The sequence below is a fragment of the Ceratosolen solmsi genome, unplaced genomic scaffold, assembly GCF_000503995.2.
Source record: "Ceratosolen solmsi marchali unplaced genomic scaffold, CerSol_1.0 scaffold6, whole genome shotgun sequence".
NCBI lineage: Eukaryota > Metazoa > Arthropoda > Insecta > Hymenoptera > Agaonidae > Ceratosolen > Ceratosolen solmsi.
Genome location: NW_011948414.1, coordinates 12,443,298 through 12,461,191, shown reverse-complemented (window position 1 = coordinate 12,461,191; position 17,894 = coordinate 12,443,298). Strand labels below are relative to the sequence as shown.

General features: G+C 22.9%; 1 protein-coding gene across 1 annotated transcript in view; it reads left to right on the top strand.

Moving 5' to 3' along the window:
* The window catches only part of LOC105368115 (Histone gene-specific Epigenetic Repressor in late S phase), a 45,747-nt gene extending 28,563 nt beyond the window's left edge, over window positions 1-17,184 (top strand). Inside the window, exons 5-14 of the mRNA XM_011507031.1 lie at window positions 4,159-4,317; window positions 6,561-6,702; window positions 7,080-7,276; window positions 9,107-9,438; window positions 10,126-10,668; window positions 12,591-12,938; window positions 13,584-14,672; window positions 15,781-15,940; window positions 16,205-16,373; window positions 16,687-17,184. Of these exons, the coding sequence (XP_011505333.1) occupies window positions 4,159-4,317; window positions 6,561-6,702; window positions 7,080-7,276; window positions 9,107-9,438; window positions 10,126-10,668; window positions 12,591-12,938; window positions 13,584-14,672; window positions 15,781-15,940; window positions 16,205-16,373; window positions 16,687-16,873 (3,326 nt within the window). The 3' untranslated portion in view covers window positions 16,874-17,184. The remainder of the gene's footprint in view (window positions 1-4,158; window positions 4,318-6,560; window positions 6,703-7,079; window positions 7,277-9,106; window positions 9,439-10,125; window positions 10,669-12,590; window positions 12,939-13,583; window positions 14,673-15,780; window positions 15,941-16,204; window positions 16,374-16,686) is intronic.
* Window positions 17,185-17,894: the final 710 nt, after the last annotated feature.

Genomic DNA, 17,894 nt, shown 5'->3' with positions numbered 1-17,894 from the left:
GGAGCAGAGATAAAACTAAAAATAAAATTATTAATAAATTAATAAAAATAGTGGAACTATTTCTAAAAAATTTTTATTTTCGTTTTTTAAAAGTAATATATAGTATTGTTAAAAAACTATATAAATTTTAATAATATTATAAAACAAAATAAATAGATAATAGTGATAAAAAAGTTTTACAATTATAATGAATAAGCATTAAAAAATTAAAAGACATATTGAAAATTCATTTTTTATATAAGATAAGACAATTTTGATTGAGAAAAACAATACCAAAATTTAAAAGATTACAATACATATAGAAACTAAAGAAATTTTGTTTTTTAAGATAAAACGAGGAAGAAAATGAAGTAATTTTCATCATACCAATTCTGTTTATTCAAGTTAAAATTTTCATTAAAATTGAATTCTTATAATTGAATTTAAATGACAAAAATGTGGACATAAAAAAAGAATTATCTCAATTACAAGTATTGTTACATAATAGAAATATTAATCAAATTATATTGTTATGCTAATTAATCATTATTTCTTATTAAATAAAAAGTCCATAATTTGCTAATAGTATTTCGTAATAAACTATATTAGAGTGCTTTTTAAACAGATGTTTTCTTATGAGTAATTTGAAAACAGAATATATAATGTCACAAACAAAATGATTTATTTAATATATACATTAGTTTAGTTTTCATTTTATTTTGTTTATTAAATATGAATTAAAATAAAACTGCTCCGAGGAAAGTTAAGACTTATTTTTGTAAACATAACTGTTATTCATTATGCTAGATTTATATAATAAACACTAATTAAAATTAAAATTATATAAAATTTTACAAAGATCAGTTTAGAAGTCTTTAAGATATAGTACTTACAAATTTTTTAAATTTTATTTCGAAAAATACAATCTCGAACAAAATTAATGAACCAGGTCATCAACATAATTATTTTTTGTATTAATACTTCAATAAATCGAATTTTGGTTTATTTAAATTAATTTACAGTACCTGTTTTCATAATAAGAAGTCTATTTATTTTTATTGATAAATTTATAAATATTACTGCCAAATTATATAGCTTACTCTACTGTACATTTTTTAAATATTATATTATATAAATTATTACTTTTGCACTTTTATTTAATAGATGAATAGTAATATACACTTAATACTATTTTATTTTAACTTTTAAAATTACTTAAATTATTTTAATAATTTATCACTCTTTTTACAGTTTCCATTAGTACTCGAAGAATATTCAATTTAACATGTTTCTAATAATTTTTTTATTATTAAAATATATAAATAGATTTTGATGTTTTAAATACGTCTTTGATAACGATGCATTAACGAATATTTAAATTACACACATATAGTTGCTCATTCGCTTTTGTGCATTGTCAATAATTTACAAGTGTGTGAAGCAAATATTTACCTTGATTGGTTTACTATTATTCAATTTGTTAATCATACATTTTGTTTTATTATTAATTATTTAAAAATTAACAACAAATTAAATAATTTTTTATTAGATCAAAAATAGAAATTTAAATGTCTCAAGAAAATTTCCCAAAAATCTTTTTTATACTAATTTATATATTAAATATACTATTATATTTCTTTAATGTTTTCCTATCATTTGATATATTACTACTTTATTTTTGGTAAAGATAATGGTTTAGTTAACATAATGGTTAAACATAATGGTTTAGTTTGGATAAAAAATTTCACTTAATTTTTTATTTTCTTATATTTTTTCATCTTGTTTATGTGGAAAATTAAGATTACTTTGAATTTTACGAATTTCGATATTAAAAAGTGAACGAACATCAGACACTGTACTTAAGAATGGATTTGCAATGATGAAATTTTAGATATATAATGAATGGACGTAGAAAATAATTATTTAATTATTTAATAATTATTATAATTATAAATTTATAATGTTGTATAGTAAATAATAAATTTAATAAAATTAATTTATTTTTAAAATTGCATCTAATATTTATTGTCTTTATGGGTAGGCCTTAATATTAATTGGCTTGAAGTGCCACAGATTTAGTAGTCTTAATTTTACGACAACATTTAATATTCATATTTAATAATATTTAATAAATACTTATTTAGTATTTTAATTTTATTAAATATAAAATTTCTGATGCTTCATTTATAATCCAAAAATTTATATTTATATATTTGAAAGTAGAAATTCAATCGTTTTGCTAATTCGACAACTATTAATATAAAAACCCTCCGAGTTCTTAATGCATGTCAATTTGTTTTCAATTTTAATTATAATTTTGTGTAGTTATGGTTACAATAACATATATTAAAAAATTTTCATTTTACATCAGAAGTTATTGAAAAATCCTATTGCTAAAACGAATCACTTATAAAATTATAAATAACTCTATGTTTATAGCAAATTAGTGAAATTCAATACATCACCATAATAAATAATTTTCGACATTTTACGTAAATTGGAACTGAATTTACCTTTTTTAATTTTTGAACAAATTTGAAATCAATTATTGAAAATAATGTTTAATACTGTCTTAATTGACACAACTATCATTTTCATTCTTTTACTAAAATTTTTAATTATTATTTAAAATATAATAATGTCATTTATTTAGTTATTTAATTATATAGTTAATATTATTTTTTAAAAATTACATATTACCACAAAATTTTAATTTATAAATATTCTTTATTATATCCCAAAGAATTTTTGTTTCAAAAAGAAAATTAACGATAATATTAACTTTAATTGATTGAGTTGATTGAAGTGTGTAAATTTAATAAATATTATTTCAATACTTACTATTATTGTCAATTCTTATCTAAACCTAATCTTCATAGTTATTAATACTCTTTCTAAAATCAAGAAATGTTTAATCTTCAATTTTCAAACACTGTAATATTATAGTTTGTTCAATAAATGAATAAACATTTATTATTTAAAAATATTTATTATATGTGCAAACTCTAAAAATGAATAATAATAAAAAATAATAATAGTTTCAAAATATTATTTTATTACAAAAGTGTTTAATTAAAATTTTAACATTTAATATAAATTAATGTTCTATGATAGAAACATTATATAATATGCTATAAAAATATATATATATATATGTTATAATATCTTTTAATGTGTTAATATAATATAATTATAGTACATATTATAATATACTATGTGTACTACAATCACTTATTTGTTTTATAATATTTATGTAAGCATAACTTGTACGTTTTATTTTTATAAGTATATATTTAATAATTACCGTAATTATGCACTTTAGAAATCTTAACATAAAAGTAAGCAAATTGTGTATGTCCTGAAATGTTATAAATATATACAACAAATATATTTAATTCCAAATGAATGTATTAAAATAGAAATATTCTTTTTAATGTAATACATACTTCTAAGGATTACAAAATTTTGTATTATACACTCGAGAGTTCGAAGATCTGTTGTTCAAAAAAGTGTTGTCTGAATGGTTCGACTGATTTGTTTTCTTTTGTTTAATAGTTTACTCTATTTTTATATATATTTTGTTTATATAGCTTTTATATATTTCAAAATTATTGAAATCTATTATAGTGTAGTCTATTATGCTGTAAGTAACATTTGTATCAATAATACAATATTTAAATCAATAATAAACTGCGCAATTAGTGATAAAATAAGTATTTTATAGTGAAGAAAATAAATATTTTTTCTGAATATGTTTTTTCTATAAATCACAATTATAATATTAAAAAGTATTAATGATGCCTTAATATATTTATTATTTATAGCTTGAACGTTTTAAATAATAAGTTTTAATTTTTAAAGACCATCCCTTTTCCCAATAAATTATGGTTTTTAGTTTTTCATTATGAAAAATTATAATTTGAAAATTTTCTTATTAAATTTATTTTTTAAATAAAATATTATTTGAAAATAGTATAACTAAATATCAATTTAATTACAGATTTATCAACTTGTATCTGTATATACATGGAAGATCTGAATTATTTTGTAAACAGATCTTAAACAGCTATATCAAAGATAAAGTTTTGTTTGTTTAAATAATATTCATTAAATTTTAGTATTCACTGTGGTGAAGTTTAGTGTTAGATAATAAAGTAAAATTTCTTGGGTTTGTTTTAGGATACTATCAGCCGGCTGGACCGCTGATACAGCATCCATCAACGTTGCAGTCGGTGAAGGGTCCGCCGCCGGAACCGACACCGACTCCCCCGCAGAATTCTGAGGGTTCGGACGATATTGTCGCAACCTCTACAACGTCAGGTGGAACGAGTAGTACAGGTAAGTTTTTCATGTAACTACGCAATAATAATTGTTTTGGCATTATTAATAAATTTCTTTTCACTATTTATCGCATGTATACTACGTAAACTTGACTAAAATAGATTAAATAGATTTATATAGAATAACTATAATTTTTCCTTACATTATTCCTTATTCCTTACATTCAGTTGGACTAAAGTAATTTTTATTTATATATTTAAAATTATTATTTATAATATTATTTTTAATCTATTATTTTCTATATTGATATAATCAATAAGTATATTTATTTGATTAAAAAACCGAATAAGTTATAATAGGTATTTAAATGGCAAAATAATTAAGATAGTTGTTTCAATGTTTCTTACGCATTTGACGGAAATATGTATATTAAAATTTGTTTCTTTATAATTTTATTAAATTATATTATTATATTTAAATAATATCCATATTTAATATTTTTAATATATTTATACATTGATATTTTTAAATAAAAATTTTTAAAATATCTACCAATTATATTTTATTTTGTTCATAAAAATATATAAAATATTTCTAAAATATTTGTTTAGTAATTTTCGGTTCTAAGTTAATTTCATTAAGTTTATAATTAAAATGCATTATTGTTAATAATTACAATATATTATAAAATTATATTTATATATTATTATTGAATTATTAATAGTAATTATATTACAATTGATATTATTAGAGTGTAAACATTTAAATAATAAATAGAAAAATTAATAACAAACAAATAATTAGTGCATATTAATGAATAATATTGTCAAAAGTAATGATAGAATTTAATGTAAATAATTTTAAATCAATTAAAAAAATGCTAATTATAAATAAATATACGTAACGAATTTATTATATTACAAACATTCTATTGTAATTAATTGTAATTAAATACTCTACTCTTCGTATAACTAAGCAATCATTTTTTATTTCGAACTTAATACTAACATTTGCCCACTCGTCGTTTATACTTATGTTATTTTAGTCAGTCTCGGTGCAATATGTCTTGTTTTATGTGATGAGACTTCCCCCAGGAAGCTTGGGTCTATTCCTCACTTCTATTTATTATGCGCAATTACCTATTTATAATAATACATATATTGTAATTTAAAAAAACAACTAAAAATTGTAATACAATAATATAATAATATACATAATAAATTTCATATATATAATTTAATTAACAAAATTTCATCTTTATATGATAAAAATATTTAGAATAAAATAAAAATATCATTTAAAAATATTAAAATTTTAATAGCTTGATTGGAAATTTTTGTTATTTATAAAATACTTACGTAATAAAAAAACTCAAAAATAAAAATGTATACATAAAACTAAGACTTAAATTATTTTTAAATTTGATATTTTATAGTATTATGTGTTGAAATAGATTTTTTAGATCAATTAGTAAAATTAACACTATTTAGAATTATTTAGTTTAATTTTTAATTAAATATTTACATATTTGTACATTTTTTATATATAGATAATCCATTTTATTGACTATTTCTATGATATTTTATAGTTACTATAAATAATGTTTTATTAAACCATATTATTTTTTATTAAAAAATTTCTTTTTTACTTATTTATGATATTTTGTTATTCAATTTTAGCGTGAAAAATATTTATAATAATTTTCATAAAGTATATCATTAAGTATAATCATTACAAATATTTCCTTAACATCATCCTCAAATTGGTCCGATATAATAAAGTTGATAAATGTATTTGCATATTTATTGTATTACGGTTTCAATTGCGAATAAAACCTTGTTTTAATTTTTAACCTTGTACTATTATATATCTTATTATACTATAATATTATATATGTACTATTATATTTCAATAAAATATTACATATTTTGTTGAAAATTATGTTATCAAATTTTATAAAATGTACTAGATTATATTGAAATTTGATGTAAATTTAATTTTGTTTAAGTAGAAAATAGTAATATACAGATACAAAATCATCTTATTACTAAGAATTTAATTAATGCAGTATGAATAGATAAAATAAAATTATCAAGAGATATAATTTAAATGAAAACTAAAAAAAGGTATTGTTACAATGAATTTTAAAATCAATGTGGTAATTTGTGTCGATAATAAATAGCGAAAATTTTTTTAGCGCTTAATGAATAAACTGTTATTCACAAATAATGCTTCATATGAGCTTTAATAAATTTCAAGATTATCTATATTTAATACCGTTTTAATGATTTGTATTTTAGGTGGTGGGTTCTATCGTGCCTACTGCCCACAGTATTATGCGACACCACCGCAGTACCAAGATCTTTGTTATTCGCCCTCGTACTCGCATTCTCATCCACATCCGCCGCCTTACTATCATAAATATGCACCACCTTATCGAAGGTAAGAATTGATCGTCCTTAACCTTTAATAAACCTATGTTTATCAAAATAATATGTCATCGTTATTCTGTGATGCAATTGTTATAGCACATCTAGCAATGTAAAATTGTATCATTAGAGTATTCTATACCTACAGATTTTCATATCTTTTCATTATGATAATATAGATTATTTATATTCAAATTAATATATAAATCTTAATCAATGAAAATTTTCAAAAAAAAAAAAATAAAATAACCGTTCCTTTCTTAACATTATTAAATCTCTTATGTGCTATTACTTGCAATACTGATAAAAAATGAATTATTATTGGTTCTCTTGCGATGAACGATTGTATAAAAAAGTATTCATATAAAATAAATCTTAATGCCTGAATAGGCAATATTATGGATACCAGGAGTCAGGACCTGGTAGCGGTCCCGGTGGCTCTGGGGCTGGTCCCGGTGTTGTTGAGTATCAACCACCGCCTGGCGAGTATTTACCTTATTATGGTGGATATCCGCCGCCTCCACAACCACCACCACCGCCACCGAATCCAGCGTATCTGCACTCTCAGGGACGACCTTTCGTTGACCGTAAGTTAAACATAACTTTTTACATTGATATTATTATCGATTATGTGAATGAATTTTTCGGCGTGATGCAACATGAAAAAATTAACATGATTTTATTGATCGACGGGAATTATCTTTATAATGAAGCTGTGACTTCAACAACATATAGTGCTAAACCAATGTAAACATGTTAATTTATATTGTAAATCTTATTATCATACTTAATAATTAGGCTATTACATTATAATTGTATTCGTTAATAATATAAATTATTACGAAACAGAACTAACAGAAGTAACTGAATAAATGTAATTACACCAATTGCTTGTTAAGTGTTATAAATCTATAATACAATGTAATGTATTGCTATAATAATTGATTATTGTCTAACTAATTGGTTTATTTTTGCGTTACAGCTTTCTTTTTTATTCGTATTATAATTCATTCTAAATAATTTGTTAGAAAATAGTTCACCATAAAAGCGTTGCTTCAAGTGCGTATCCTGATTGAATAATATTTCAAAATTATAACAGAGTATAATTAATTAGGTTATCTAAAAAATTAAATAAAATTAAACATAAATTTATTAAATTACTACTAGTAATATCAAGGATTAAGTAGAATAAATAGATATAAAGGAAATTGGAAATTTTAGTAGTCTTTGGAAAGATAATATAATCAATGTTAAAGGCTGCTTCAAAAAGTCATTGTTAAATTAATTTAAGAAGAATTAATCACACTTGCTCACATTACATTCGAAACATTGAATATAATATGACTCCTGGACATTTATTATTATTATTTCTTTTGTCTCAAAAACCATTCATATTTCTAAACGTATTTATGTCCTTATTTTAAAAATAAAGGATGTTAAAATTAATGATATCTAATTATTGAAAACAGTGGTTTTGAGAATTTTTGTATTGATGAAATGTCTAAATTATATAAAGTTTAAAATTACATCCTAGAAATTAAAATGGTTATGTATAAACACTATTACAGTAATATGTTAGACCTATTAATTAAGATACCACCAATGCAATAGATTTAATGCGTATTATATTATTTTAATTTCTTATAGTAGAGCTCGTATAAATACTTTATTACTAATTCGCTTAATGTAAACTTATTACTTTGAAATATCTTTGGTAACTTTGACTGATTCTACCTATTTTGTAAATTATTACAAAGTGAGAATAATTATGCCGATTAAAAATTAAATCAAATATTATAATTATTTATTTATTAACCTTTTATTATTATTGACTTATATATGGTATATAAAATAAAAATACTTTAATTTTAAATATTTAATTATTATTTCTGAATATGAAAATTTGTATTTTTTATTATATATTTAAAATTGTTGTTTATTGCATTCCTTGACTTATATATAATTAAATCATTTTTATATGTATTTTACCTAAATATAATAATTTTTACTTTTAATAATCATTGCATTGCTTTTTTGTTTGAATAAGGAATATAATCATAAAGAAAATGTCTGCTAATTTAGATAGGTAGTAAATTATTTTTAAAAGGTATTTCTTATAATTATTTATAAAATAACATATTTTCCGTGATAACCTTAAAAAACCTTTTAAAATCATTTTATTAAAAGCATAGTATCTAAGAAATAAATTAGGGTAAATAATAATTAATTGACCCAGTATTTATCGTATTTACTGTATTAAAATGTAAAAAAAATTATTATACTGAGTTACCTCTTCTCAAAATGTTGTTAAATCTAAAATTTTATTTTATTTTTGATCGTAAAAAGTTCATAAATGAATACACGCATTTTGCTTAATAATCCAAATGAACAGATAATACAGACTGGTGGTGTTTCAGATGCCTTTCAAAGCTGTCCGTGCCCTATGCAATCGTGTCCAAAAAACGCGGATACTGGGCCCCTTATTGGTAATGGTAAGGGAGCGCCAGTGATATCGGGGCCCGGTCTGTCATTGCCACCCAGCGCCTTGGTGGGGCCGCCCTCACCCGCGCGGGGTCTAGCTGGGCTAGCACCCCCGCACGGCGCCAACGCCTGGGACACGGATCGCGTCCAATTGAGTCCGGCTCACCGTAGCCACAATCAGAACCAACAGCAACAGCAGCAGCTGCAACCGGCCTTATCGCAACAAGCCGGACACAGCAGTCGTGTCAACATCGACTGTATAACCAAAGTAAACACCACCAGCAATGTGAATGATTCATTTTTTAATTATCTTCCTTGTAATAAGATAATTGAAAGTTGAATTACTAAGTAATATATATTTTTCGAAAACTAATTAGAAACAAAATAAAATTTTCATATTTTCAACAATAAAATTGATTTGTCGATTAATATACAGAAAATCATACTGACATAAGAAATTAAATATTTTATAATATTACATTTACGAATCCTTGTTTGTATAATTCAATTCTTTTGAATGAATCTTGAACACTAACTTATTTAAAATTCTGTATATAAAAATTTGAAGGTTTTTTTCATTAATGAAATCTCATGTTTTAGACGTATTATAACATCTTGCCTGTCAAAACAATTATGAATTTCTAAAATCATTCGTTAAAATAATTTTTAATTCTTTATCATAAAAATGATCTTTACAGATTTATTAATTCCGGTATATGCGTGTGCGTGCACCTGTATTTTTAACCTTTTATGGGACCTAAAATATCTTAGTTTCCGTGTGTTAATTTAGCAATAAATTATAAATCAAAATTTCACTACTCTTTCATAAGAACTTTTTTCAATTAAAAACATTTAAAATATCGATGTATTAATTAAATTTGAAGTAATGTTATTTCGATAGCATTTTAAGAATCATTTATTGATTATTAGTAAATTTCATTTTGTTTATGAATAGGGAGATGCGGAACGTACTGAAGGTAAAATGCACAGTAGTAAATATGCTTATAGTCAAAAGCAAGTTGTGAACTGCAATTCAGGATATGACGTGAAGCTTGAGCAAAATGTTTCACCAGCGAATAGTATGACTGATGACTCGAAAACGACTCACGGTGCCTCTAAACTCCATGGTCAACAGTGCCATCAACATAAGAAGTATCATAGAAATCTCAAGCTCGAGAATAACAATGTTAAATGTGAATTATGCAACGTCGAGTTTCAGCAGAAACGCATCAGAATTGGGAAACCCGCTACTGTGTCAGCTATCGATGAGGGACAACAACGGGACCAGCAACTTGAACACATTACCTGTGCATCCAGCTGTAAAATTAAATCCGAATCTGGCTACAAATGTGAAATCTTTCGATGTGAGCAATGCATGAAGGAAGCTGGGCAATTGGCTATTATGGAAATGAATAAGAATTCGGGCATTTTAGACGATGATGCTGCAAGCAGTAAGTTAGAAACTGACGCCGAAGTTAAAGAGGAACTCAATACACTGGTAATTTTAATTTTTTTTTTGTTCATATTGCACTTCAGAGTGTAACCAAATATTAGTTTTTATACAGTATTATAACAAAAAACATTTATAATTAAATTTTCAGGAAACAATTTTTCATGAACTTTAAAAAATTCAATAACCATTAACTAAAATAAATTTATTTTACTTATAAAGGTACATTATGTTTTTGAACAATTTTCTTTATAAAGTTTATTTAACAGATATACGTAACTTAAGATAGTCTATATATTTGGACATTATTCGAATGCTACATTCAATTCATTTTCTACACGTCTGTATAATATTTTTAATAAAAATTTAAGAGAATAATACAATCACAATTTATATCAATATAATTTACATATCCAAATGTTTTCAATAATTCACTGAAATATGCTTAATCAGGAGCATTATGATTATTATTATTAACAAATATTATTCTTAATATTAATAAATTAAAGATTAATATACGTATATTGATATATGTTATATTTGATTTTTTCAAATATCGAAAGTTGTATCAAAATTATAAAATATTATTATTATGCATATATATGTATATATAAATATTAGTATTTAAATATATATTAATATTTCTTTATAAGATAAATTTTGTAAACTCAAACTGAAAAAAAATTGTTTTACTAAGTTAATAATTTTTTTCATTTTAAAATTTTAGTATGTAATCTAATATTTATTTATATATATAAACAAATATATATATATATATATATATATATACATAAACAAAATTTTAGTTTTTTATTTAGATAAATAAATTTAATATTCAATATTTATAGTTCTAGGGCATTATTCGAGACACATTTTGTTTTATTAAACTGCATCACTGATATTTTAAAAAGAACTTTTTTTGAAAATATATATTATAATGTAATAGAAAAATTTGTTATTGTTCTTTTACATTTTAATAATTGTTCAATTTAGGTTGTTCAGTTTTAATTAATTAGAGTGCAAGATTACCTTTTAATAAGTTAAATAATTTTATTATATACTTTATTTATTATATTATTTTATATATATTCTTCTATATTGCATTATAAAATATACTGCATTATAAAATAATAGACAACAGAAAGAAAAACAAATGACTTCATTCAGAATATTATTTTTTATAAGCGCTTTCAATATTCAACCCGAATACATCATTTTCATTGCAAATTGCTTTTTGATTCTATTTCTGCCACTTGTTCTATGTATAATTAATTTGTAATCTATCGATATTATTAGCATTATTAACGATGATAGCTTTAGTGTATACGAATTATCATAAAAAATAATGGATGTAAGTTGTTTTTCGAAAAATTTTGAATTTCCACCAAGCAGTGCAATTCTCACATACATGTTTGCAGATTTCAAATCTATTCAGCATATTTTGGAACATTATGTTTAAATTAAGGATTTTTTTTCTAATTTTATAAAACTAATGTTTAATAAATAATTTGTAATATCTTTTTATTTATTACAATTATTTCCTAAGTCGTAATATAAACATTTTATTAATACTGTTATTCATATTTATTTGTATATTTGTTAAATTCAATGATGTTGGAACACTTTATAAACAAACTAAAAATAATTTTTTTAACGTTTAATTGTAATAATTATGGAATTATATAACTTGAATAAAAATTGATAGCAATTAATTTTATTATTTACTTACATAAAGATTTTGAATTCATAAAATGTTTCTTTGTAACATGATTATTATAATCTATATTAATTGTATAATAAAATACATATTTTAAGGTAACATATCCTAGATTTTTACGATTTTTCAATTTATTAAAAAAACTTAATAATGACATCATATTAATCAATATATATTATATAATACCACTAATTAATAAAAATACACTCGTTATTAATCAATTTAATTAAAATAAGTAAATTGAAAATATCAGCAGATCGATTTAGTACAATGGAACAAAGCGGATTATGAACCTACAGCGTCGGAACCAGTAATCAAAGATGATGGGACCGTGAATGGGAATAGGGAAGAAGAAAAGGAAGATAACACGAACAAATATTTGGAAAAACATTGCAATAGTAAACTGTTACACCAACAAAGATGCGAGAAAGTAAATAGAAGAAAACTGTCGTTAGATAGTCTTTCAGACTTCGCCAAATTGAAAAAGATTAACAAAAGAACCCTGTCCGTTGGTTCAGCTAGAGATTTTACGACATCTCACCAGGTATTAATTGCACCAACGGTAACATCGAATAATATTAACGGAGCTTCCATAGATGGGGTAAGTTTATTTTTTAAGATTCAGATCTTAATTAATTATTGTATTTATTTTTATTTAGTTCGTTCCATTATATTTTATTTTACTTACTAAAGATTTATAACCAAATAGAAAATTATCTGTTTTTAATTTGAATTATTTTATTATCTATAATCGGTATTGTTATTCTTCATCTACTTATTGTTGTTGTTATTGTCGTTAGTATTATTATTATATAGGTAGAATTAAATAATATAAAATTAAAATAAAGTGGCTTTTGTTTTATTCTTTGAATTGAGAAAACAAATTTTTTATGAAATTAATTATTTAATCAAAAGTAAAGAAAAAGTGATTTAAAGTTATTGTAATAATTACATCTTTTGTAAAAAGTAACAAATTAGTATTTAGTTAATTCTTAATTTATAAAATATAAAATATATTAAAATAATTATAATATAAATATAAAGTAATACAAATCATTATGTTTTTAAAACATTTAAAGAATGAAAGTTACATAAAAATATTTATCACTTTTTGTTGGGATCATAAAAAATTACTTAAACTGTTGCCCAATTTATAAAATTAAATATTTTATTCATATTTATTTAGATATGTAAATTAATTATGTAAATACGTAAATATATAAAATTTATATTGTATTGTTTTTAGAATGAACATATAAAAGAATCACAGAATTCTTCGAGGAAAAAGTTGACCATAAAAGAAACTTCAAATTTAAAACGTAAAGCCAGTAATTTGAGTTTAATTGAGACGCCACCAAAAAAATTAAAAACCGCTTCAATAAAAACTGTGGCAAGTGAAACTTCGATAATGGAGACTATAAATAATGTAATTCAACAAAGTCTACAGATGTCACAAAAATCTACAAAAATAAAAAAAAGTAGAAGCCGAAACAACGGAAAAGTTGAGAAAAAGAGCAAGAGGAGTATAAATCTTCTTACGACGATCAAATGTGCCTCAAAGAAACTCGACTTGGTTAAAGCTGTTGTATCTGAAAAGCTTGGACTCATTAGAAATGAAATTAAAAACAGTCAACAAAAGATCAATAATAAAGTTGACTCAAAGATAAAGTCAAAAATACAAAATGTTAAAGCAAAAAATAGTAAAATCAAACCTAAACTATTTCAAGTCAAATCCAAAGTTCTGGAATCAAAGAATAATAATAACAAAATTTTGGAAATAAAGAGTAATAAAATTTTAGAAGCAAAAAATACTAGTAATAAGATGTCGGATATAAAAAATTTTAAGACTGCAGGGGCTAAGAATGACAATAAAATAACAGAATCTAAGAACAATATCAACAAGGTTATAGAACCAAAGAATAACAAGATCTTAGAAACGAAAAATCATAAGAATAAAAGTCAAGATGGAAATGAAATTAAAGAAACAAAAGAAACGAAGGAAATTAAATCTAGTGTTATTACCACTTCTATTTTTGCATCTAACTTTGTTTCAACTCCTTTTTATATATCTGAACTTGCATCTTCGAAAGATACGAAGGTAAACAAATTTAAGGGAAAATTGCAGGAGGGAGTAATAGATATAAAAAAGAGCAAAAAAAAAGGCAAGAATGGAAAAAAGTTAGTCAGAATAGAAAGCTTCAGTAAAATTGAAGAGCAAATCAAAGATCCGTTTGACAAGAGCTTGTTGATTCCTCGGAGGCCTTTTCTCAAACCCAAGTGGAGCAATGGCTGGAGCTGGCATGGTGAGGCATTTGAAGCTAAAGTTTATTTAACGGTAAGTTTCATTATCCTTTTAAATATAGATAATTTTTCTATTTTCCTATTTTCTCAACATCCTATATTCCTGTAATCATTTTTAATATCTTCACACAATTTTTTAAAAGAAGATCTTAAATTTTTCATTTATAATAAATATTATCTATTAAATATGCGAATCATTAATATTAATGGACAAAATTTTTATTAGTAGGTACTTTTATTCTAAATTAAAAAAATTATTACTTATATCATATACAAGATTTGATTAAATTAAAAATATATTTTTCTGAAATATTATAAATATATAATTAGGATTTATAAATTATTGAAATTTATAATATTCATTTTAAAAATATAAATATAAATACATTTTCAAGTAAACAGATAATAAAAATAATTTAATACATTTTCAAATTATATATTATTAATAGTCATATTCTATATTGAAAAATTATTTTTACACACTGAACGGGTCAAAAATGTGAATTTTATATCTATTACATTGGAATAATTAATTAATATTAAATTTCACAAAAAAAAGTATATTCAATATATTTTGCATCTAAGACTATATTATTACCAAATCACATGATCTCTATATAAATTTCTATATAAATGTTTACTTTTTGTTAAAAGTTTATCTAATATAGAGATTATATTATAATTTTTATAAGAATATAAGATTCCTTTATTGACTCTTTTAGTGATTACGTTTTTATGTATAATATATTAAATTATATTAAATTAATTATATTAAATTAATGAAATTTCAGATTCAGATACTAGTATTTATCTAACTTTTATTATAATATGAACTGTCTTTAATATAATTATTTAAAATAAAATTCTAAATGAAATGTATGAATTTTTATTCATTAACGAATTTAATTTATATATGTATTAATTATTTCAACAATCGAAAAATAAGTATTTAAAAAGTATTAATTTTATGATTCCTTTATTTCCTTAGTTATTACATACATGCAGTTATTATACAAAACATAGTTTACAAGTTACATGGTTATTATATCGTATATTTTCAAAATCTTAAAAAAATCGTCTATATATTTTAACATTCATATACATTCGTTCCATATATATATACAACTAATAATTGTTTTTAGAACGAGGAGTCAGCTATTCGTCGATGTTATGCTAGTATGAGACATGAAAGTGGTGATGTTCTTCAACCACTAGACTGTGTTTTGCTGAAAAGTGGTCCAAGGAAAGCTGATTTGCCATTTGTGGCAAAAATTGCCGCACTTTGGGAAAATCCGGACGATGGTACAAACCTTTTATTTTATATATTGTTTGCTTTTATTTTAGAGATGAATACATTTAAATTTATAGTATTAAATAAAAATCAATTTGTTTGCTTTAATTGTTATAGTATTAATAATATTATTAAGTAAAAATAAAAAAACATATGTATACAGCTAATGGTGAAACACAATATCCATATAATAGATCCTAACATTAAATATATTAACAATTAATTAATAGAAAAACCATTTAAAAACATAATCAATATTTTTTACATTTAATTAGGAGAAATGATGTTCTCGTTATTATGGTACTACAGACCAGAGCATACTGAACAAGGTCGTGCCGAGAATGACACCGATGACGAGGTATTTGCCTCCCGACATCGAGATGCTAATAGCGTTGCTTGTATCGAGGACAAATGCTATATTCTTACTTTTAATGAATATTGTCGGTAAGTCAAATTCTTGGAGTAATTGATAGTAAATTAACAGTGGACAATTTGTATAAATCATACGTTTACTATCATTCATATTGTAGCATAAAATAGGACAAAACAAAAACTATAAAATTGATCCTTTAAGAAAATGCTATAAAGAAGGCGCTAAAAAATAATTCTTAAAATTGTTACATTTATAATAAAAATTTACCACTGTTTTTATATCAATTTTATAAATTTTCTAATTTCCTAGTAAATTTAGAAAACGTTTAAATTATCAAAATTAGTTTAAATACTTAACATTACTTACCCTTGATCTATTTTTTAGGTATCGAAAGAATCTCCGCAGGATCGAGGAGGGCCTTGACTATCCAGGCCTCATTGTACCTCCGGGTGATCAACTTTATCCTCGTGAAATCCGTCAACCTCCCATTCCCGTGCCTCAGGATATGGTCCTGTTTTGTCGACGAGTCTACGATTATCGTAGTAAGAAGCTAGTTAAAAATCCTGGATGACTCGACCAATACTAAAGAAGAAATAATAATAAGTAAACAAAAATAGCCACGCTCAAAAGCTGTTCAATAGCTATGAGAAAAGAGGAAGGGAATATTAATAATGTGTGCGCGCGCCTGTGTATTATCCACGCGTAATTCATCAACAAAAAGAAACTGAACAAAAATACGTGTAATATCAGTACTGATGAATATTCTGCGCGTTATTGAAATTAACGAGGATACAGATGAAAAACGCATTCTCAGTGGATTTGACAATTTTATAGATTAAAATGAAGTAATAAAATAACCATATTTTTTGCAAAGTACTCTTTACATGCATTAAAAAAAGAAGAAGCTGAAAAGCAAAAGAAGAAAATGAAGAGTGAATATTTTTCAACTATCAAGTTAACTCAGGATGTTACACAAATCGCAATAGATTTTGAAAAAGGCAGAGTCATTGACCACTTTAGTAAAGGATATATTATTTTAGAGACATGAATGAATGCTGTAAAAGAAATTAGCGATTATTCTTTTATATTTCTCTGTTTTTATCCTTTCTGTTTCCAATTTTATTTTTTAAAGAAGAGAGAATCATGTAAAATAGACAAAGAATCAACATTTTATTACATAGATCAATTTACAAATTAAATAGCATAGTTCTATTTGTATTAAATAAATCTCTTATATATCAATCAATATATTGTATATTGGTAAGAACATTACAAAAATATGATGGCAGAATGAAGTAGTATAAATTGTTCATTAAAACTTACTATATAAATCAATAACATTTCTGTAATTATTTAGTATATTTTTTAAATGTAAATTTATCTGGTACTAAATGATATACTAATAATGAATAATTATATATATAAATTAAAATAAAAAACATTGTTTTACATTTTAATACGTTAAATAATTTTATTGTGATTATATACAATTATATACATTACATACAAATGGATAAAAATATTTATTGTGAATAAAACCAAAATATTTTGTCTTTAGTCTATGTAAAAGTCATCTTAATATTCTTAATTTA